This window comes from Hippopotamus amphibius, chromosome 16, assembly GCF_030028045.1.
Source record: "Hippopotamus amphibius kiboko isolate mHipAmp2 chromosome 16, mHipAmp2.hap2, whole genome shotgun sequence".
Taxonomy (NCBI): Eukaryota; Metazoa; Chordata; class Mammalia; order Artiodactyla; family Hippopotamidae; genus Hippopotamus; species Hippopotamus amphibius.
Genome location: NC_080201.1, coordinates 18,013,608 through 18,035,067, shown reverse-complemented (window position 1 = coordinate 18,035,067; position 21,460 = coordinate 18,013,608). Strand labels below are relative to the sequence as shown.

The 21,460-nt window shown below is 46.9% G+C and overlaps 1 protein-coding gene across 12 annotated transcripts in view; it reads left to right on the top strand.

Annotated features, from left to right (window-relative positions):
• Positions 1-18,953: 18,953 nt before the first annotated feature.
• The window catches only part of ZFP90 (ZFP90 zinc finger protein), a 51,873-nt gene continuing 49,366 nt past the window's right edge, over positions 18,954-21,460 (top strand). For 10 of the 12 annotated variants that reach the window (XM_057711539.1, XM_057711538.1, XM_057711543.1 and 7 more), the window contains exons 1-2: positions 18,954-19,082; positions 19,410-19,476. In XM_057711539.1, coding sequence (XP_057567522.1) covers positions 18,997-19,082; positions 19,410-19,476 — 153 coding nt within the window. In that variant the 5' untranslated portion in view covers positions 18,954-18,996. Of the gene's footprint in view, positions 19,083-19,228; positions 19,477-21,460 lie in introns of those variants that run through there. The other 2 variants (XR_009049670.1, XR_009049669.1) reach the window with 1 other exon arrangement.

Genomic DNA, 21,460 nt, shown 5'->3' with positions numbered 1-21,460 from the left:
ATCTTGGGTAACTTTAATGAAGTGTGAATAACCCATCCCACCGTTCAGGTCACAAGCTTCCTTGATGCCCCTCCCCTTTCTGCCACATCCAGGCTGTCGTGTTCACACTGGACCCTGTACAGCCTTGGTCACACCCAGCACTCCGTGTCTCTCTCATCTTCTGCCCGTCCCCGCCCCCCACCAGGAGGTCTCTGGTCAGCAGCCCTGAGGATTGTGTCCTCTCATTTCCCCAGCTGAGACCCTGTGGCCATCACTACCTCCCTCTCAGGCCCCTGAAGCCCATCATCTCCATCCCTCACTCCCAGGTGCTGCCATCTAAGGCCCCTGCCTGGACAGGGAGCTGCTGCCTGGTGATCCTACTAGCCAGCCTGGCGGGAAACCCCGCCCCGGATTCCTCTCCCACTTCCCCCCACCCCACTCCCTCCCCTGCTTCCGTCCCTAGTTCCTCAGGGTCACACCGAGACGCCCATGAAGACGTGTTAATGTACAAATTCTTCAGAGTAAAATAACCAGGGCTTCCTTTTGCTTGATATACGGGCAGCCCGTAGGGGTCGTCTTCAGAGACCCTCGGGCCGGCAGCCGGGCTTGCTTCCACAGGGGCGCGGTGGGCGGTGAAACCATCCAACGTCGGTTTGGAAGCTCGAGGTATCACACACAAAGGTTGGTCGAAGCGGGGCCCTATCCGGGAGGCTGCGCTGCCCGGACCACGCGTTTAGCCGCCCGCGCCGGGCCCCGCTCCAGCTCACTATCCTTGGGTGGGGGAGCGGGAAGAGGATCTGGGACCAGAGGGACCAACCAACGTGGACCCAGGTGTTAGCGCCATCCGAAATTCTCTGTCCCGGCGCCCGCAGGATCCGGGCGCCCCCTGGAGGCCATGCGGGCCCCGGATGCGCAGCATACAGTCAGGAGGGCGCAGGCGTGAACAACTTGCCCGTCAACTGGAAGAGTACCCCCATAAAAATGGGCAAAGGACAGGAAGAGAGGCACTTGAAATGAAACACAAACGCCCAATAAAACATTAAGCTGATGTTTACATAGGCAGGATCTGTTGCAAGCCCTTATGTGCATCAACTTCTTTAAATCTCTCAACAGTGCTACTTGGTAGTATTCCCATTCCATGGATGAGTAAACTGAGGCACAGGAGGCCAAGTGACTTGCTCATGGTTATACAGTAAGTGGCAGGGCCAGTGTCTGGCCCTGCAGCCTGACAGCAGAGTCTTAGGGTTTTACTCAGTGCACCAGACTGATTCTCAACATATGAAAAATATACACTATGTCTAAAAACCAAAGTATAAATTAAAACCATTCATTAAATTAAGTTATTTTACAAGTATTTATTGGATGCCTGTTATGAGCCAGGCCCTATTCTGGCTGCAGGGAAAAAGATACTAAAACACACAAAACATTAAGCTTACATTCCAACAGGGAGAGACAGACAGTAAACATGAAGTCATGTTCTATGGCAGGTGGGATAGTGAATGGGGAAAAATAGCAGGGGAAGAGGGGACGGGAGGGCTATTTAAATCAGGTGTCAGGTGGACTTCTTTGAGAAGATGACACTTGAGCTGAGACCTAAAGAAAGAGAAGCCTCGTGCTTACCAGTGCGAGGAGCATTCCAGGCAGGGGGCAAGTCCTTGAGGCCAGTTCTGAAGGTACTGTCTGTGTGGATTGGAGGTGGTGGGCTCCCATCACCAGTGCCCAGGGCCATGCGAGATATTCATGGAGGACTTGCCTGCTAACCATTAAGTGAGGCTAATACCTGTTTTTGCCCTGGGCATTTGCTCACTTCCCTGCAACCAGTCCCATGTCACAGCTGTCCTCATGAGTCTCAGCACAGCGGGGGGTGATCTGGGGAAGTGGAAGGGAAGCCCTCCACTTGGGTGGAGATAAGTAACCCAGATTCTGGCCCTCTGCACTGGGATGGCAGCAGAAGTCGGCCATCATATCTGAACATACTATTGATCTGTACACCTCCTAACCTCTCCCTTTCCTCCTTTCACGTCTGCACCAGCTGCTAATCACCTCATTGCTGGACTTCTTCATTCGTGTTCCCAAGCTCGCTCACCTGTTTTGTGCCATGGCACATCGTGTATCTCTGGATTGGTGGCTTTGGGTCATGGTCCCCTCCTGGTCTAATCAGTGGGGCCAAAAAGGGAGGGCACTAAAGGGGCCTGCACAAGGCTGTCTCTCCTGCCAGTGCCCTGGGTGATGCAGGCACCACTCTCAGACTGTTTGCTGGAGTCCCAGATTCATTCATTGTTCTCATCTGTTTACTCATACTTGAGTTTCATTTGCTGACCTTTGTTACTGTTGCCTAGAGGTCTTTTAAGGATCTTTAAAAACTCCTTAGCCACCCAGCCTGGTTCCCTGTGGAGGCTCCTACCCAGATGCCTGGCAGAGGGAGGGTCGTTCATAGTAAAACAGTAAGTCATTTCCTCCTCCCTCTTTAGTCTCACCTCTCATCAAACAAGGGAGGAGGAACCATATTTAATAAACATCATCCACTAGATTAGATCAGCAGTCTCCAAACATTGCAATTCTTTCAGAAAGAGTATCTCTCTTGCTCTCACAGAAGAGCATGTGGTCAAGAGGAAATTGAATAAAGTTCTTTAATCAGCCGCAGTAGTATTTGAATCATTTAATTTAGGATCTGATGACCACAAATTATTTTTTAGGCCAATTTTAGCCAACCAGGAGAGCTGGCCCAGTCTGACCTATGCTTAATAAATCATCTTCTTGCCTGATTGTAGAAAGTTTTGGGAAGAGATTTTTCAGGGACTTTTCAAACATAATCAAAAACAATCTCCCATGCTGTGTATGCCTGCAGGAGTCCTTGGCCATGCTCCCTTCACATGGCCCTGTGGCTGTAGAGTTAGCCCTCGGGCTGGAGGGAGCCAGGCACACGAGTCAGGGAGCTGTCACCCCCGCAGCCTGTGCTTTTTATTCCTGGCTGCAGGTTCTCATGGCCAGGAAAACAAGTCAAATCAAATTAGATGCCAGATACACGCTGCTTAGTGCAGCTCACCCTCTACTGCCTCAGACTCTTTAACACCTGCTGAAACTCCCTTACTGGAAAATATGAAAGAGGAGCTTCTGATTCAAAATAACACCCACTGGACTCCCCAATGTGGCCTCTACCAGAGTCACGTTACATCACCTATGAAGTCCCAGTAAAGGGTGAAATGCAAGACCCCTCCTTCAGGACCAGTCTGATGTTAGCTGCATATTAGCCCCTGGTAGACATCTCCTCTGACCCACCAGGCAGATGTGGTTGGGCTGAGAAAAACCCATGGGACTTCACTCTGTCCCTACTGCAAGCAACAGTCACATGTGTGCACAAGGGGCTTGATTTTAGGCCAGGCTTCCCATTTTTCTCCATCAATTCCGAGGAAACACTATGGCAGGAAGGAGGCTAGGAGATCAAGGCAGGGCTGGTGGCCTTCTGGGGAATACGTAGCATTCTTGGAGACATAGTACTGACAAGTAAGTGGCATTAAGAAAGGAGGAATCTGGTACGGGTCAGTGCATGCAGGGAATTGTAAATTTTTCGTGAAATCCAGTTTTTTAGAGTTTCTTAGTTGGAGATGTATTGATGTGAGAATAGAACCATCAACAGCCAAAGTTACAAGGGGGAGTGTGTCCCTGCAGGGATCCGGGGAAATCCTGGCCTGGAGCCAAATGTGAGAGCCCTCCAGGCCTCCTGGGAATTGTCCCATCACAGGCAGCAGCTCCCTGGGGCTGGACCTGGGGCTGTTCACCCATCTTCTGGCTTTGGGCACTTCCTTCTCTGCAGATGAGCCCTTGGGTCCTGCTCCCCCTAAAACTTGAACTCACACAAGCATGACTCTGGGTTCACTAATTCTAGTCATGACACTTGGCCCAGTAGTTTGAGAGCCACTATTAACCAAGGAGCCCTTCTGGCTCCTTCGTGGGGGTCTCCAGGGGACAGAGTGGTTCGTGTACTCTTATCAAGGTCCTGGGCAGCCAGGGCCCCTGTCCTATAGGTGTTTGTCAGGAGACCCCACCCAGAACCTCCTCGGAGGGCATCTGAACAACAGCTGCCCATACTTAAGAATGGGGGTGTGTATGGAGATTTGGGGGACGGCTGCAGAAGCCCTTCATCCCCTATTGGCACCACCATTGCTTGCACCCCCACCAGGCCTGGCTTTTCCAATTAAACTTTGACTCTGCCACTTACTCCTGTGTACCCTTGAGCCCTGTTCTGAATTTCTGATCCTCAAAAGTAGAACAGGGCTAACAAGAGCCCTTCCCTTCGAGGGTTGTGAAAATTGAGATGAGTTCGAGGGCATAAACTATTTCAGAAATAATAAAGATAATAGATCTTTTTAACCTAGATGCAACCAGAGATCAATAGAAAATGTAGATAACTGTAGCCTGGAGATATGATCTTGCTCTAGAAAGATGAATGTGTTTTGAATTGACACAAGAATGAAGTACATTTCATTAAAGAAAAAATTAAGTACGGTAATTTATGCGTAGCCCTACAAACATGACTCATAAAATAGAACTAACTCTAAAACAATTTATCTTTGTCTCTCTTTGTCCTTTAAATGTACTCATGGAGCTACCTTTTCCCTAGCCCCTGGATGAAATCTAAGCTAAATCGCCTTCTGACCCCTTCTTCACCCCTTGGCTGATGTCTTTTTGTTCCTCCAGGAGGCTTTCTTGATCAGGCTGTAAGACAACCCCATGCTGGCTCTCTCCTGTCAGCGGCTACCTCTCATCCTCTGGAAACTGTTGCTCATCCTTTGCCCTCCTGATCTCTGGGCATGCAGGCAGATCCCGACATGGCTGCTCTCCTAGCTGTACTGCAAAGCTATCTGGCTAGCCTGTCTCCTGCCATCAAGATTTCTCTGGCAAGAGCCGCCCCAGTGTGTCCCTAAAGCTCCAAAGGACATGTCTTGAGCTATCTGCATGGTCTCACAGAAGCTCCTTACCCCACGCTTGAGGTGAGGAGAAAGCATCCTTCACCATCCCTCTGGGAAGGGGAGATTCACAGCACCAACTCTCCAGATATGCGCCCAGAGCCCAGCACACTGCAGATGGCCAGTGAATGGGAGCTATCCCGGGCTCCTGATCCTGCCTCCCAGGGCCGAGGCAGGGGCTCTGTGGTCACTGGGCCTTGACTGCCCCTATTCTGAGCAGTTCTAAGCCCAAGTCCTAAGGGCAATCCCAGGTCCCGAAGTGACACAGTTATCGAGAAGAGAAACTGGGATTCCACTCCAAGCCAAAATTGCCTTCCTGGTCGTTGCCAACTGTCTCCAGGGAAAAGAATACTCCCCACCCCTACATTATGAGGGTAGGTGGACAGGTGAGAAGAAAGGTGTCCCAGCCAGCCACAGACATGTTGGATGTGGCAGTGTCCCAAGCAGGCACCAAACAGCCCCAACCTTGGCTGCCCTGCTGGGTATTTGATCCTGTTAAGGACTTCCTCAGGGAACCCAGTGAGAGATGAATTATGAGGCCCCTGACTCAGAGTGACCAAAGGGGTTTCAGGAGATGCCAGGCTTGGAGGCAGAATGAAAACCATGCCCCAGGAAACAGAAGAAGAGAAAGCTGGCAGGAGGAAGGCAATAGGTGTGGGAGGGAGGACCTGAGTCAGAGTTGCCTTGGGGACAAACCTAGGGTCTGAGGGTCAGCCCAGAAGCCCTGGGGCAGAGTTATAAGTCCTGTATTCAGCGTGGCCCTGGAGGAGACAGATGGTCTGGAAGGCAGTGCCCTAAGAATGTCCACACCAGCAAGCCTATCTCAGATGATTAAATGGCAGCAGATAAATTTAACTAAACGTGAGTAATGGGAACACAAAGGGGAAGCGAAGAGAAATAGAATATTTTAGCAACATAAGGAAATGAGAAGAAAATGACTTTGCAATGAAATGTCAAACTTCTGTGCCTGGAGGGGATGTAATCTGGTCATTGCAGGCTCAGGGGAGCGGGGGAGTCTGTGGGTATTTCAAGCAAATTTTAATTCACTTTAATTTAATAACATATGGCCAAATGCTTTGGGGACAGTGTCAGAAGATAGAACTGGGAGTCAGAGAGTGCCAGCTCTGGTAACTGGGCTGTTTCTTGTTGTTTTACAAGGAGAAGCTGTACTTAAATTCATTCACCCATCCATCCATTCATTCAGGGAGTGAATCTTGAAACCTGAGGATTAAGAAAACAAAAGACACAGTCCTGCCTGCCCCTGATCCCAGGAGATCCTGGTCAGTTGGGGAGACAGACAAGTGAACAAAAAATTACAATGTAGGGACACATTCTGGACCTAATGCTTGATGCTCATTAGAAGTTTGTAGAATGAATGCATAATTGAAAGGTTGGTTCTGAAAAGGCACCAAAAAGGAGTGAACATCAAGGTGGGTCTTGAAAGATGGGTTCCCCAGCTAGGCATGTAAGTCAAGGGCAATCCAGATAGAAGGGACGGCATGTGACAAGGTAGAGTGGACCACATGTAGCAAAGGGGTGCTGGTTACAATCATGGGGCTGGAGGAGAATGCCCAGGGAGAGGGGACAGGATGAGAAGAGGAAGAGGACAAGGAAGAGACACAGGATCCATGGACCGTGATGAGGAATAGCATCCTCAGGAAGGCAGACGCTGTGAAGACCTCCCAGTCCGCTGTTACTGTCACTGAAATTTCTACTCCAGCCCATGTGCCTGTTCATCCCTGGAGCTTCAACTCAGACATTGCATCCCCCAAGAAGTTTTTCTTTCTGGCTCAGGCAGGGATGAGGCCCCCTTCCCCACGGATGCTCCGAGCACACCCTGTACCACCAACTTTGTCACTGCCCATCCCCAGCCCCATATTGGATTAGTTTGTCTGTATGCCTGCCCATCCCCCAACTGAGGCTGCCATGCCCAGCTCTGGTGATGCCCTCCCCACAATGGTGCCTCCCTGGATCCTGGCCAGGTTGTCCTGTCTATGGGATCCCATCCTAAGGATGGACAAAGTCCATCTGGAAAAGCAGCTTCAGAAGCTGAGGTCTGAATTAAGGGCGTTGGCAGGGTGGGGTGGGGTCTGGCCGAGGGAAGAGTGTTTTAGTTCATATCATATCGAACTGTTGCACTTTCTAGAGGGATTCTGGAAGTGCCCTGGGTAAGAGCCCTTCTTAAGTCCCCAGGACCGTGGCTGGAGGGGTGGGTGGTTAGGGCTATTGGGCCTGGGCAACAAAGCCAAAGAAACATGGCCCCAGAGCAGAGAAGCCGGAATGGTTGGACAGGCAGGTTGGAGAGCAGGCCTGTTGAAGCCAAGGCTCAGGACAGGGCCTAAGAGAGGGGCCTGTAAGAGAGCCACCTCCCTAGACCAGCGTAACACGCAGGCCAAGAAAAAAAAAAAAAAATGACAGAGCTGTAGGTGTCCAGATGTCCGCTAGGGGGCAACAGAGGCTAAGCCAACTGACGGGTTGCCATGGTAACTGCGGAACCCGCCGCTGCATTATCCCTAGACCCGGTCAGGACGGTGGGGAGAATTCCCAAGCAGGGTGTCGCGAATATTCGTGGGTGTGTGGCCATCAGCTCCAGGCAAAGGCCCAGGCAGGAACGAAAGACCAGGTGATTTCCACCTTCATGTTTTCTCACCTCCACTCGGGTCACACTTTTGCTGGTTGAGCCAGACATAGCAGTTGTGGAAGAAAAATGAAATGGGGTTTTGGATCAGCCAAATCAGATCCTTCATTTTAAAGATGAAACAGAAACCCAGAGAGGGAAAGAAGACCACACAACAGCACTCCTGTAAATAAAGCTGAAGAGAAAATGGGGGGAGGGGGAGGGAAGAAAATGATGCAAATGACCAAAGACAAATCTGGCAATGTGTTCGATTTTTTTAATTACCATTTTTGAATTCAAAATGTTTTAAACCCCGCGTTTAAATGTGTGCGTGCGTGTGTAATGCTACAATGTAACTTAAGAATCTCCTTTAGCTGATCACATGCATCTTTTCCTTCCTGTACCATTTTCTTCCTTCTCCAATTAGTGTCTTTCCTTCTCTGGGCTTCTATTGCTTCTATAAAATGAAGAAGCTGGCTTAGCTGATCTCAAAGCCTATCACTCTCTATAGTAAAGCAAAGCCTTCATTTCATGAACTCAGACCAGTTAACTGGGCACACCAATAGGTAAGGACTTCTTGGAGTGAGAGCCTGCTTGGCAGTCAGATGTCTCTGTAACTGGGCCCCTGACAGGCTAGCCCAGGTCCCTTGGGTTCATGTATCTGGTTGCAATGTTGGAGGACATTAGCCATGAACAAAAATTACCTCCATGAGAATATTTGAGAGTTAATTAACTTGCAAGTTTGTTTTAAAAACTCAAAGACATTAAGAAATAGCCTCTGGACGTTCATCATGAAAGCAATGATGGGGGGGAAGCTCTCAAATCCAAACATAGTTAATTCAATAAATATGATGTGAGAATAATCTTATTTCATTTCTCGTCCTTCATTCTTTCTCTACCCTCCTTCTCTATCCTGTTCTTGGCTCATTTTGTCTACTTTCTGATCTCTAAGCAAAGCCCTCAGATGCCATTTGCATCTTGGAGGGCCCAGTGGGATAAATCTCCCCACATAACCAACCATATCCCAAGGTCACTGAACATCCTGGTCTCAGTGGGCACAGAGGTATCTGAGGGGAAAGCCTTCCTTAAGTAGACATTTTTCATGATTCCAAGCCCATAACAGGATTCTGGGATCAAACAAACTAGGCCACAGGGTCAGGACAAAGATGGGTTGCTAGGGTGCTCCTAGGGCCCATCCAACTTACAAATGAGGAGACTTGATAAATAAGGAGGCAAGTGACTGGCCTGAGGAAGGCCTGTCTGGGAGAACCAGGTGGCTGAGCCAGGAGCCAAAATGAGGTCTCCTGACTCCTGGTCCTTGTTACTTTCAGGGACTACATTGCCCCTGAGGTGACACCACTTGATTATGGCCTGAGTCACCACAGCAGGGATGAACCAAGAGTCTGTGGGTCCCTTCAGCTTGGCTCGGGGTGGCAGGAGACCACCAGGGAGGTTTTGTGAGGCAATCTCACAACTGAGCAGCAGGGGCTCAGAAAGTTTGGGCAGCAGGTGCTCAGTGAACTTCTGAATCGAAAACAGTTTTGGGGGCTTGTGGAGGCTTCAAGCTTGACTTGAGGGTGGGCTGGCATGGTCAGTAATGATCAAGAAACTGACCAAGATCAAAGCTTATCAGATGTCACCATGGGGTGTCTGTGACAAGGGCCCAGATGCTTATAACTCGCCGTGTGTTTCCGGGGGACTGAGTCTAGCTTTTCCCTTTTCTACCTTCCCTACCCCATATGTCTGAGTAAAGAACTTTCATTAGACTGAACCAGAGATTAACTGGTACATCCATACAATATGATAGTACTCAGCAACAAAAAGGAATCAACTATTGATACACACAACCACTTAGATGGACTTCAAGGGCATTATTCTGAGTGGGAAAAGTGGGCAAATCTCAAAAGGCCACATACTGTATTATTCCATTTACATAACATTCTAGAAATTACAAAAGTATAGAGATGGAGAACAGACCAGTGGTTGTCATGGATTAGAGAAGGGAGAAAGGCAGGTATCACTATGACAGCACAGGGAGTTCTTTTGTGGTGGTAGTAGATTTGTCTTGAATGTGGTGATGATTATATTTGATTCTATACGTACGATAAAATGCCATAGAATTATACACTAGGACATTAAAAAACATGCAAAATAGGTAAAAATCTAAGTAAGGTCTGTAGACTTGCTCATTGTATTGTGCCAGTATCACTTTCCTTGTTCTGATAATGTGTTACAGTTATATAAAATGTCATTATGGGGGAAGCTGGGTAGTGGGTACATGGAACCTCTCTGTACTACTGTTTGTATCTTCTTATGAGTCTATAATTAACTCAAAATAAGAATTTTAATAAAAACTGTACTAGTGAGTAGCTTTATTCTGTTTTGAATGTTTTGAGTTTGGAGGTGGTTAGTGCAATGTATTATCTAGGACTCTAGTTACAAGAGTCAGAGAAGCCATTTTGTCCATAGGACAAAAAGGACATTATTGGTGCATGTGATCAAACTATGGAACAGCAGGGACAGAGCTGCACATCGTCCACTAATGCAAGAATCACACAGACAAGATTCTCTTTCTCATTTTCTCTGTCATCGTCATCCCCCTTTCCCATCCCCTTCTCCAATCCCCCATCTCCCATCCCTTCTTAGAGGAGGGAGAACTTCTCCCAAGGAAAGGGGGTGCTATTACTGAGATATGAGGGAAGGGATGTTGGGCAGAGCGGGGAAAATATGTCCACTACAACATATTAAATGGGTTAGCATATTTTAAAAAATTTATTCATTTAATTACTCATTTATTTAGGCTGCGCCAGGTCTTAGTTGCGGCTTTCAGACTCTTAGTTGTGGCATGTGGAATTCTTCGTTGTGGCATGCAGGCTTCTTCGTTGCTGCATGCGAACTCTTAGTTGCGCCATGAGGACTTCTTAATTGTGGCACGCATGTGGGATCTAGTTCCTGACCAGGGATTGAACCCAGGAGGCCCCCTGCATTGGGAACGTGGAGTCTTACCCACTGGACCACCAGGGAGGTCCATAACATATTAATTAATGAAAACTTAGCTCCTGAATCTATTGGAATTAAGGAAATAATTTGGTGGTACAGTTTAAAGTGCCCGTGTGGTGGCCTGCATGCACAGTGATCATCAGGTGAGTCTCAGTGCCAGCCAGGCTCTGGCTTGAAGACTAGTGGGTCCACAGAGGGGCATAAGAGCTCTGAGGAGAAACTGTGCTGAGCCTACAGTATCAGAGGCAGGCGGAAGATCCCATTGGAGGGCCCTTGGGAAAGGATCACCAGGAACTCAATTGTAACATGGGAGGATATATGCACAGGGTGAAGAGCATGCCTGAAACAGAGGCCCAGGATCTGACACTTGGTAGCTGAGTGACCTTGGCAAGTTTCTTAACTTCTCTGAAACTGTTTCCTCACTTGTAAAGTTGGGATGAGAATATCTACTTCATAAGTTGTTAAATTCAGTTGAGGTAGTGTATGTAAAGCACCTAGCCAGGTGGAAACTGCCAGCATCTGCGTTATTGTTATGCGGATAACTTTACAGCAATAGAGAGCTGTAGGGGCAGGCGGTGGCGCTCGAGCCCAGCGCTCTGCCGAAGGACGCCCTGGAAGCTCCAGATTGAAGCAGGTTCTTGGTCATATCTGAAGAGGAGCACCGGAGCTCTGAGACTCGCTTCCCCTGAGTCCGACTGGAAGCTCAGCCAAAGACCTCGCAGTGGAGGGCTGAAGCTACGCAGCCCCCACCCAGCACCCCCGTCTTGTCCTCCTGGCTCGAGTATGCACGGAAGACAGGAGACCCGAGTTTCCTGTTGCTCCAGGAATCGCTGGTTCTCTGACCTAACAGGGTCGGATTTGGGCGAGCTACTTTCTCCGGGTCCCTCTCCTCTCATTAGTTTTCGTGGAACCCAGAGGGTGGAACAATTTAATGAACATTTTAAAGTGACTGGAACTTGGATGTTCTTGTGTTATGGGAGAGGCCCCAGCCAGAAACCTGCACCCCCGGCGGGCCGAGTGAGGAGCTGAAGATCAAATCCACGTGGGCATTAAAGATAGAGCAGGTGACACAGAAAGCATTTCGCCCCTGCCCTGGCTGAGACAAAGTCCTCCTGAGTCTCGCATCTTCTGCTCCTCAAACAGAGGGGCAGCCTTCTGCCCACCAGCTTGCGGGGTGTGAAGAGGCTTTAGGGTGCCACTAGGGCACCTTGAGGCCCCCGCCGATCTTCCTGGCCCGGCCCCGCGCGGCGGGAACTTGGACCCCGACCTTCAGCGGAAGAGCCGGGCCGGGTAGGGCCGCGCTTCTCTTGCGGGGTGCCTGGATCCTCCCGTCCAGAGGGCGGACCTCCAGCGGAAGGAAGGGGGCCGCACCTGGGACTCAGCTGCTCGAGGCTGGTCCCGGATTCCCCACGGACCATCCCCCCATTCCTCAGCGGGTTCGGCTTCCTCCCCACGGCTCAGAGCCCCGTGGAACCTCCGGAGAGGCAGTCAGCTGAAAGACACCAGTTACGTCGCCCACTTCTGGTGCACCCAGGTCTTAGGTGAGCTGGTTTGGGAGGAGGGTTAGAGGCAGCTCTGGTTTGGGGCGGCATTTCAGAACTGTGTGTGCATCCGTCTGTGAAAGTCTATGCAGAAATCCAAGCCAACCACCAGAGCAGTGGGAATCAAAGGGCTTTGCCCAGCCCCGCTCCAAATCTCCAGTTGGTCCCTTCTCAAGTTTTATAAATAATCCTTGAAATGGACAGTTGAAAAAATTTAAATCTTAGGTTAAAAATGAATAAACTTTTCTTTGCACCATTTTGCTATTCTACTGCTCTTGAGTGTCGAAGACGTGGGCACACTCAGCTCCAGCGCAACGCTGGTCTCCCTCCTGTCTCTCAGAGATCCCTTTTGAGCCCTGGACCTTGTGATGAGTGACTTCTCTATACACACCTCATTCTTTCAAAGGTAATCTGTCTTTTCTCTCACTGCTTTTAAGAGCTTCTTTGCTGTTTTTCGGTTTCCCTATGATATGTCTCAGTGTAAATTTCTTTTTATTTATCTGGCTGGGGATGTTGGTACTCCAGAATCTGTAAGTTTGTATCTTTCATCTGTTCTGAAAATTCTCAGGTTTACCTTTATGTTTTCAGATATTACCTCAGTACCTTTCTTCTGGAACTCAGTTAGATATATTATAGTGTAGTTCTTTTTTTCATCTTTTCTTTCTCCTTTCATGGATAATTTTGTGAAGTCTAGCTTCTGTTCACTGTTCACTGGTTTTCTCTCCTCCAGCTATGCCTAATGTGTTAACTCTGTGTGTGAAATTTTAAATTTAACCTACTGTAGTTTTTCATTTATAAAAATTCTATTCAATTCTTATTCAGTTCTGCTTCATAATATTTTAAAAATCTTGATATCTACTCATATACTTAACTCCTGCTTGAGTTTATTAAAATAACTTTTGAAACATATTAGACATATGATTGTAAATTCTGTGTTTGAGAACTCCCTCTATTTGAGGTTGTTATAAATCTGATTATACAATTTTTCCTACTGTTTGTCATTCATGGTTCCTTCTTTCCTAGTTGTTTTGTGATTCAAGAGTGTGAGCTCATATTTCTTAAAAAGGTAGTTTCCTCCAGGCCGGATTTGTGTTTGCTTCTGCCAGATGCCTGGAAGCACCATTAACCTGGGACCAATATACACTTAATTTTTAGCTTGCAGTTTTTTAGAGCACCCAGGGACTGTGAATTCAGGTTGCAAATACACACAGGGAGCAGCTTGTGGTTACAAATTCTCAGGGGAGATATTTTCCACCTCTTCCACTCATTGCCAAGGTTTGAAACAGACAATTTACCTTGCAGTCTCCACCAGGAGAGTGTTCACCCTTGAAGTCCCAATTTGAATTGGGGTGTGTGTGTGTGTGTGTGTGTGTGTGTGTGTGTGTGTGTGTCCTATTAGATACCCTACTTTGGATGGGATTTGAGTTCCATCAACCTGGCCCCTGTGCTTACAGGACCATGAAAAATAAAGCTCTTTTGCCTCATTTGCCAAATGACTTCCAGGTGAAAACTTGTTTTCAGTGGTCAGCCTACCACTCTGTCATCGATTTTGCTTCATTTTTGGCTCTGTGTATTCCTTACCAATTTTCTAACTCACCAACCCATTTTAAAAGATTTTAAAAATATTTCATCCAGCATTAAAGTTATGTAGCCACACTGGCAGAAATGGAAGTGCATTTGTGAGTTCTTTAGAGGAAACCCACTAATACCAGACTTGGAAGATCTGGCCCTGCTTCCACCTCTTCTAACCTCTTCAGCTTCTTCTCATACCCAATTAATTCCACAGCCTCTAACTGTTGTGAGCAGCACCCATCCCTCACTCCCCTTGGGGGCTAAAAGCCCAGTCGTTTTCCACTGCATCCACTTACACAAATAATGAAAATGCAGGCTGCTCTCCTTAAACTCAGCCTGTTCTCTAATTCCTCTATCCCTTGCTTTGGGGAGGCCTGGGGGTAGTTTATAAACCCTCCCCTTCTCCTGGGTGCTCTCAATGTTTTCTTTCTCACATGCATCTTGGAGTGAGGCTAGAACCTCGCATTTTCCACTAGGTGGAGGGCTTGCTATTGTGAAGAATTCTTCCTTTTCTTTCCCATCCTAGTCTCTTTATACAACCTGGGAAAGAGGGGTGGAGTTGAGGTGATGGTTATAGAAGCAGGGCAAATTTAGTACTTGGACCCCTTTTGTAAGACCTGAGGGTGTCTAGCCCCCAATTTTTCTAATCTTTCTTCCAGTTTTATTGAGAAATAATTGACATACAGCACAGTATGATTACGGTATACAGCATAATAGTTGGACTGACATACATCATGAAATGATCATCACAATAAGTTTAGTGACCATCCATCATTTTGTATAGATGCAGAATGAAAGAAATAGAACTACCAACTGTAAAATAGATAGCCAGTGGGAAGTTGTTGTATAACAAAGGGAGTTCAACTCGAGGATGGAAGATGCCTTATAGGAGTGGGATGGGGAGGGTGGGGGGGAGTCGAGGGAGGGAGGGAATACGGGGATATGTGTATAAAAACAGATGATTGAACTTGGTGTACCCCCCCAAAAATAATAAATAAATAAATAAATAAAAAGAAAGAAATAGAAAAAAATTTTTCTGATGAGAGCTCAGGATTTACTCTCTTAACAATTTTCGTATATAACATACAGCAGTGTTAATTATACGGCTCATGTTGTACATTACATCCCCAGTACTTACTTATACCTGGAAGTTTGTATCTTCTGACTGCCTTCATCCAATTTCCCCTCCCCCTCCCCCCTGCCTCTGGCAACTACAAATATGATCTCTTTTTCTATGAATTTGTTGGTTTGTTTGTTTCCTGGGTTTTGAAGTATAATTGAGCTACAACACTGTGTTAGTTCCTGTTACACAACATAGTGATTTTTCTCTGTGCATTTCTAATGCTCAGCACACGTCTAGTTACAATACACCAACCACAAAGATATTACTTTGTTGTTGACTGTATTCCCCACACCATACCTTTCAGACCCGCGGCTCATTTATTTTGGGACTGAAAGTTTGTACCTTTAATCTTGCTCACCTATTTCTTCCCCCCACCCCTTCTCCTCTGGTAACCATCTGTTTGTTCTCTGTATCTATAACTGCTTCTGTTTGTCCATTTGTTTTGTTTTTCAGATTCTACATACAAGTGAAATCATACAGCATTTGTCTTTCTCTGACTTCGTTCACTTAGCATAGTATCCTCTAGGTCCATCCATGTTGTCAAAAATGGTAAGATTTCATTCTTTTCTATGGCTAATATTTTATTGTGTATATACCGCATCTTTATCCATTCCTCTATTCATGGGCACTTGCGTTGCTTCCATATCTTGGCTATTGTAAATAATGCTGCAATGAACAGAGGGGTACATATATCTTTCCTAGTTAGTGTTTTTGTTTTCCTCGGATAAATACCCAGGAATGAAATTGTTGGATCATGGTAGTTCTGTTTTTAATATTTTGAAAAATCTCCAACTGTTTTTCATAGTGGCTGCAGCACTGTACGTTCCCACCAACAGTGCATGAGGGTTCCCTTTTGTCAGTATCCTCACTAACATTTATTTGTTGTCTTTTTTATAGTAGCCATTATGACAGGTGTGAGATGATATCTCATTGTGGTTTTCATTTTCATTTCCTTGATGATTAGTGAAGTTGAGCATCTTTTCATGTGTCTGTTGGCCATCTGTACGTCTTCTTTGGAAAAATGTCTATTCAGATCCTCTGCCCACTTTTTAAATTTGGTTGTTTGGTTTTTTGATGTTGAGTTGTATGAGTTCTCTGTATATTTTGGATATTAACCTCATTGGATGTATTATTTACAAGTCTCTTCTCCCATTCAGTAAGTGGTCTTTTTATTTTATTGGTATTTCCTTCACTGGACAAAAATTTTTTAGTTTGATATAGCCCCTTTTGTTTATTTTTGCTTTGTTTCCTTTGCCCGGGAAGACGTATCTGCAAAAATAAATATTACTAAGCCCTATGTCAAAGAGAGTACTGCCAATGTTTTCTTCTAGGAGTTTTATGATTTCAGGTTTTACATTTAAGCCTTTAATCCATTTTGAATTTATTTTTGTGCATGGTATGAGAGAGAATCTGGTTTAATTCTTTTGCATGTAGCTGTCTAGTTTTCCAAACACTATTTATTAAAGAAGCTACCTTTTCCCCATTGTATATTCTTGTCTCCTTTGTCATAGATTAATTGCCCATGTAAGTGTGGTTAATTTCTGGGCCCTCTATTCTGTTCTGTTGATGTACATGTCTTTTTTTGTGCCAATACTGTTTTGAAATCAGGGATTATGATACCTCCAGCTTTGTTCTTCTTTCCCAAGATTCTTTTGGCCATTCGGGGTCTTTTGTGTTTCCATACAAATTTTAGAATTATTTTTTCTAGTTCTGTGAAAAACACCATTTTGTCTCTCTTTTGAATGCATAAGAATTTAATTTCAGCTCTGAGTCCTGGTTACCAATTCTGGGACAACAGGAAAAATTCCTCTTATCCCCTCATAGTAGTAAATGACTCTATTGCTGCTGCTGATCTAATGGTTCCCATCACACACAAAGTAAAATCCACACTCCTTATCACAGCTTCTAAGACCTTGCTCCATCAAACCCCAGCCTACATTTCCTACTTCTGCAGTCACTCACTCTCCCTCCGCCTCACTCTGCTACAGCTACATTAGGCTTAAGTTTCTAAAACACATTATTTGTTTCCATTCTGGGGCTTTGGCACCCTCAGTTCCTTCAGCCTGGAATTCTTTTCTCCCTCATGTTCCTGCAGTTGCCTCTTTAAGTCTCAGTCTACTGCCTCAGAGAGGCCTCCTTAGACCACTCATAAATATTTCTGAATGATGGTTTCCATTTGTTCCAGAGCATTATATTCAGGTGGCAGTGGTGGAAAGCATTATTATTTTTTTAATGTCTATCTTTTTTTTTTTTTTTGGTTTTGTTTTGCTGTTGTTTTTAAATGGTTTGTTTGTTTACTTATTTATTTTTGGCTGCATTGGGTCTTTGTTGCTGCGAGTGGGCTTTCTCTAGTTGCCGAGAGCAGGATCTACTCTTCGTTTCGGTGCGTGGGCTTCTCATTGCTGTGTCTTCTCTTGTTGCAGAGCACGGGCTCTAGGCGCATGGGCTTCAGTAGTTGTGGCACGTGGCTCAATAGTTGCGGCTCTTGGGCTTTAAAGTGCAGGCTCAGTAGTTGTGGCACACAGGCTTAGTTGCTCTGCGACATGTGGGATCGTCCCAGGCCAGGGCTGGAACCTGTGTCCCCTGCATTGGCAGGTGGATTATTAACCACTACGCCACCAGGGAAGTCCATAAAGTCTATCCTCTTGATAAAGCATGTAACAAAGTGAAACTGATAGGTATGGTTTCGGGGGGCTCAGAAGAGCCCAGTCCTTTATGTCTCAGTGCAGAAAGAATTCAGCCAGAGGCAAAGTGATGGATAAGAAGTGATTTATTAGAATAGGATGCTTGTGAGGCTTTTAAGTGGGTGAACGAGAAGGTGCCTCACCCTGAGAACTTAGTGGGCAATGGTTTTATAATAAAAGGAAAGTGGGGAGGGGGAAAAGACCACTTTCTTCTTAATTCTTGAGTAGAAGTCAGGTTTCCATCATCAGCTCCTCCTCCAGGCTGGGCAGGGTAGTTTTTTTGTCCCTACGTGGTCAAGCCAAGACTATAAAAATTATTTCAGGTCTCTGTACAATTAGCACCCTTCCATAATTTGTTGTTTTTTATGTGTACAGAGAGCATGTTCTAGGGATTATTAACTCACTGAGCTCACTGGGCAGGATATGGATCTCATGCCACCATTGTTATTTTGTTTTGGGGCATGTCTCCTGCTTCTGTCACATGGTTTTGTTGCTAGGCAAGCCTGCTTGGTTTTGTGGTTAAGTAAACCTGCTTTCTTGAGTGATCATTAACCTACAGGGGTCTCCCATACTTTTTTTTTTTATTATTGACAATACCCTAGTGGGATTAACTATTTAATTACCTAATTTGTCCTTTAATTTAATTACCTTTACTTTGTCCCTATCAAAAAGAACATTTACTTGCAACAATTTTCTACCATGTGAATATGTGATACTCTAATGTTTAAAAAAAAATCAAGTCTAAGTCTAGGAAGTTTTTAGACTGATTATTTGTATGTATAAAACATAATTACGTAAATCTAATTCTTTGTGTTGAAGTTTTCCATTATTTATTTATTTCCCCAAGTACAAAATCCTGAGCAATGGGATTCATCTGAAGGTGGATTTGGGCGGGGGGGGGGGTGTTCTTTCTTTTTTTTCCTTTCTGTAGTATCAACTATTTCATCAAGTATCTTAGTCCTAGTACTCAATATATGTGGGCTGGGAAAGCAGTGTCCACACCTTCCATAGTGACCCACGGGTGAAGACAGCATAGAGGAGGCAACATTGCCCCACTCCCTTCACTGTCATATGCCTATAGCTGAAGTCAGTACGTGAAATTATTTTGTTGTTATGTTTACGTTTTTCTGGTCGGCCTCGTCCACAGGAGTGCATGCTCGCTCCCAGAAAGCAGGATCTTTCCTGCCCGATTTACCGTTGTATCCCGCCCCTAGCAACGCGCCCCTGACACAGAGAAGGCTCTCAGTGACTGTTACTGGAATAAGCGGACGCAGGAGTACCCAAGCCCCCCTCTCCAACCCGTTCGGCCCCGATATCGGTCCCCACCCGGGCGCCTCGGGAAGCGCCGCGTCCTCCGGGGCAGCCTCGGTGGGACCCACGCGCGGGGAGCTCTGGGAAGTGTAGTCGCGCGCCCGCCACGGCCCGGCGACCGCGGGAGCAAGGCTCCGCGTGCGCAGGCGCACTTCCGGCTCTACCCCGCCGCTGCGGCCATTGTCCGGTCCCGGGGCGGCTAATGCCGCTTTGGGCCGTCCCTCGCACTTCAGAATTGCAGAGGACTGAGCCTGCAGCCCGGGCGGGAGGAGCGGGCCCGAGCCCTAGGTGGGCCTGAGGTCGCGAAATCCGGAGCCCTCAGGAGGCGGCGATTCCGAGCGCGCGGGTTGGGGCGGCCCCTCCCACGGGCTTGGCGAGTGTGCGCGCGGCCGCGCCCACCGTCCCGCGGGTGGGACTGGGCGTGGCCGGAGGAGGTTGTCCAGGAGGCGGCGAGCTTTTAATTTGGGGGAGGCAGGCCCAGGCGGGCCGGCTCACCTTCCCACCGTCTCTCCCCTGGAGAAGTGGCTGAGGGGCTGAGGCAAGGCCCGGCCGGGCGGGGCGCGGTGGGGTCGACGGTTACAGCCGGGCTGAGTGGGCCCTCTGCTCTCTCCCCAGACCCTGTCTGGGAGCCGGGCTCCGCAACGCTGGAATGGCCCCCAGGCCTCCGACAGCCAGGCCCCAGGTGAGCAGCCCGTCCCTACCCCGGGGCGTATTTGAAGCAGTCATTGTTCTCCGCTTGAGCGACTCCCCTTCCTGGCCTCCCCCTCGGAGCCTCCTGGCCGTGTGAAACCAGGGTGTTCAGAGCAGAGGGGAGCGGGCTTCCCCAAAGCAGGGCTGCGCTGTGGGGAGGAGGGGACCAGGACGGGGTAGTCTTGTGGGAAGATTTAAGAGTGGATGTGTTGGGAAGTGTCAGTGTTGAGAATCCTGAGTGCCAAGCCAATTCCTTGAACTCTGTCAATTAGGAATCTAGAGGGTGGGGTGACAGGATAGAAAACTGTAGAGGGGAAAGTGACTGTGAGTGGAGAGAAGAGCCCCAGCTTCTGACCCAGGGGCCATAGGGAGACCTTAAGGGGCCAAAAAGCCTGGTTTGGACTTGCCTAGGAAGAGGCTAGAGATGGGCTCTTCCCCTGCAAGGAGGGAAACAACAAGGAAGGACTTGTCCCATAGCTTTTCATGTTAATTTCTGCTTTAACAGAGGTATAATAATGCACATCCCCAGACGTCCGGCCTTCAACTTAATTAATATGACACTGATTTGTGAACCCATTTATTCTTGTAGAGAGGAGGCATTTTCTAGAAGCATCACAACTCTGAGGTTACCCGTTCATTTATAAAGAGCCTATCCGTGAAAATATAACAAAGTTCAGATGGTATTTAATCCACAGTTTACAATTAAGGAAAAATCACAGATTCCAGTTGCTAGGGTGTGAGACGATCAAATCAGATAAAAATACTAAAGTTCTTTAAAAGCAGTTTACATTGAGTTAAACACAATATATAATGCCTTTATATTTTTTTACTTATTGTTATATGTTTATGTTCTATAGCGGTGAGCCTTAAGGAGTAAGACAAGTGACAATACTAGAACAAAACAGTTACTTGTTTTGAGGAGAGCCAGAGAAAATCACTGTCATCAGCACCTTTCCATGTAGAGTGTTTCCTCAGTAGGTTGTGAGAATTCCGATCACTTAACACCCTTAACACCTCATGGGGGTGATGATCATTTCCACTTGGTGGGAGGGAGGGTTGCCTTTTGATGGTGAAAATGGATCTTTGTTCTGAGCAGTGAACTTTAGGGACCTCTTTTAACTGCACTTTTAGAGCTGTCTTCCCTAAAGTACTCTGTTTTGGTTTTATTCTTATGGAATAGCCTGACAGTGTTCACTTGAGTTACCTAACTCAGGCTGCAGATGATGACTAGGGACAGAGGACAGGACAGAACAGAACCCTGGCCCTACAAATGGGGCTTTTAGGCAGAAATTTCCCTTTGGCAGTGGTTCCCTTTCTCTGAGCAGGGCCCTCAGAGGAATGCAAAAAGATGAGTAGTTGAGTCATGTGACTACTTATCCAGGAAGTTGATTGAGTGGGGGAAGACAGCCTCATGCAGAAGTATAGCACTAGAAAGGTGGTGTCAAGTGTTGCTGCAGAGATCCAGGGACTGCTGTGAGTGCAGAAGGGAGAGAAAATTCTGCCTATGGGAAAGAGTCAGTGGAACTGTCACCTTTGAATAGGAATAGAGTCTAAGCAGGTGAAAATGAAGGGGGTGGGACTAGAGCTGATTGACTGTTTTTCAGGGATTGGGAGGCAGGAAGATGAGGGGCCTATACCCGAAACCATTGTCCTGTGTGACAGTGGGTTTGGGCCGCAGGCACTGGGTAGATGAGAACACAAGGGAATTTGGATCTTTTTCTTTTTCGCCTTGGTAATTTGTTCATACATTCATTCAGCGGGTAGTCATTAAACTCCTGTGATGTATTAAGACACTTTTCTAGGTGATTGGAATACATAAGTGAACAAAATTTATAATGGTCTCTGCTTTCATGGAGCTTATATCTTAGAAGGAGGAGACAGAAAAACTCAGTAAGTAAGGAAATTATATGATGGCCTAAAAGCCATCAGTACCCCAGAAAAAAGATTAAGGGTAAAGAAAGGTAAGGGGGATTGAA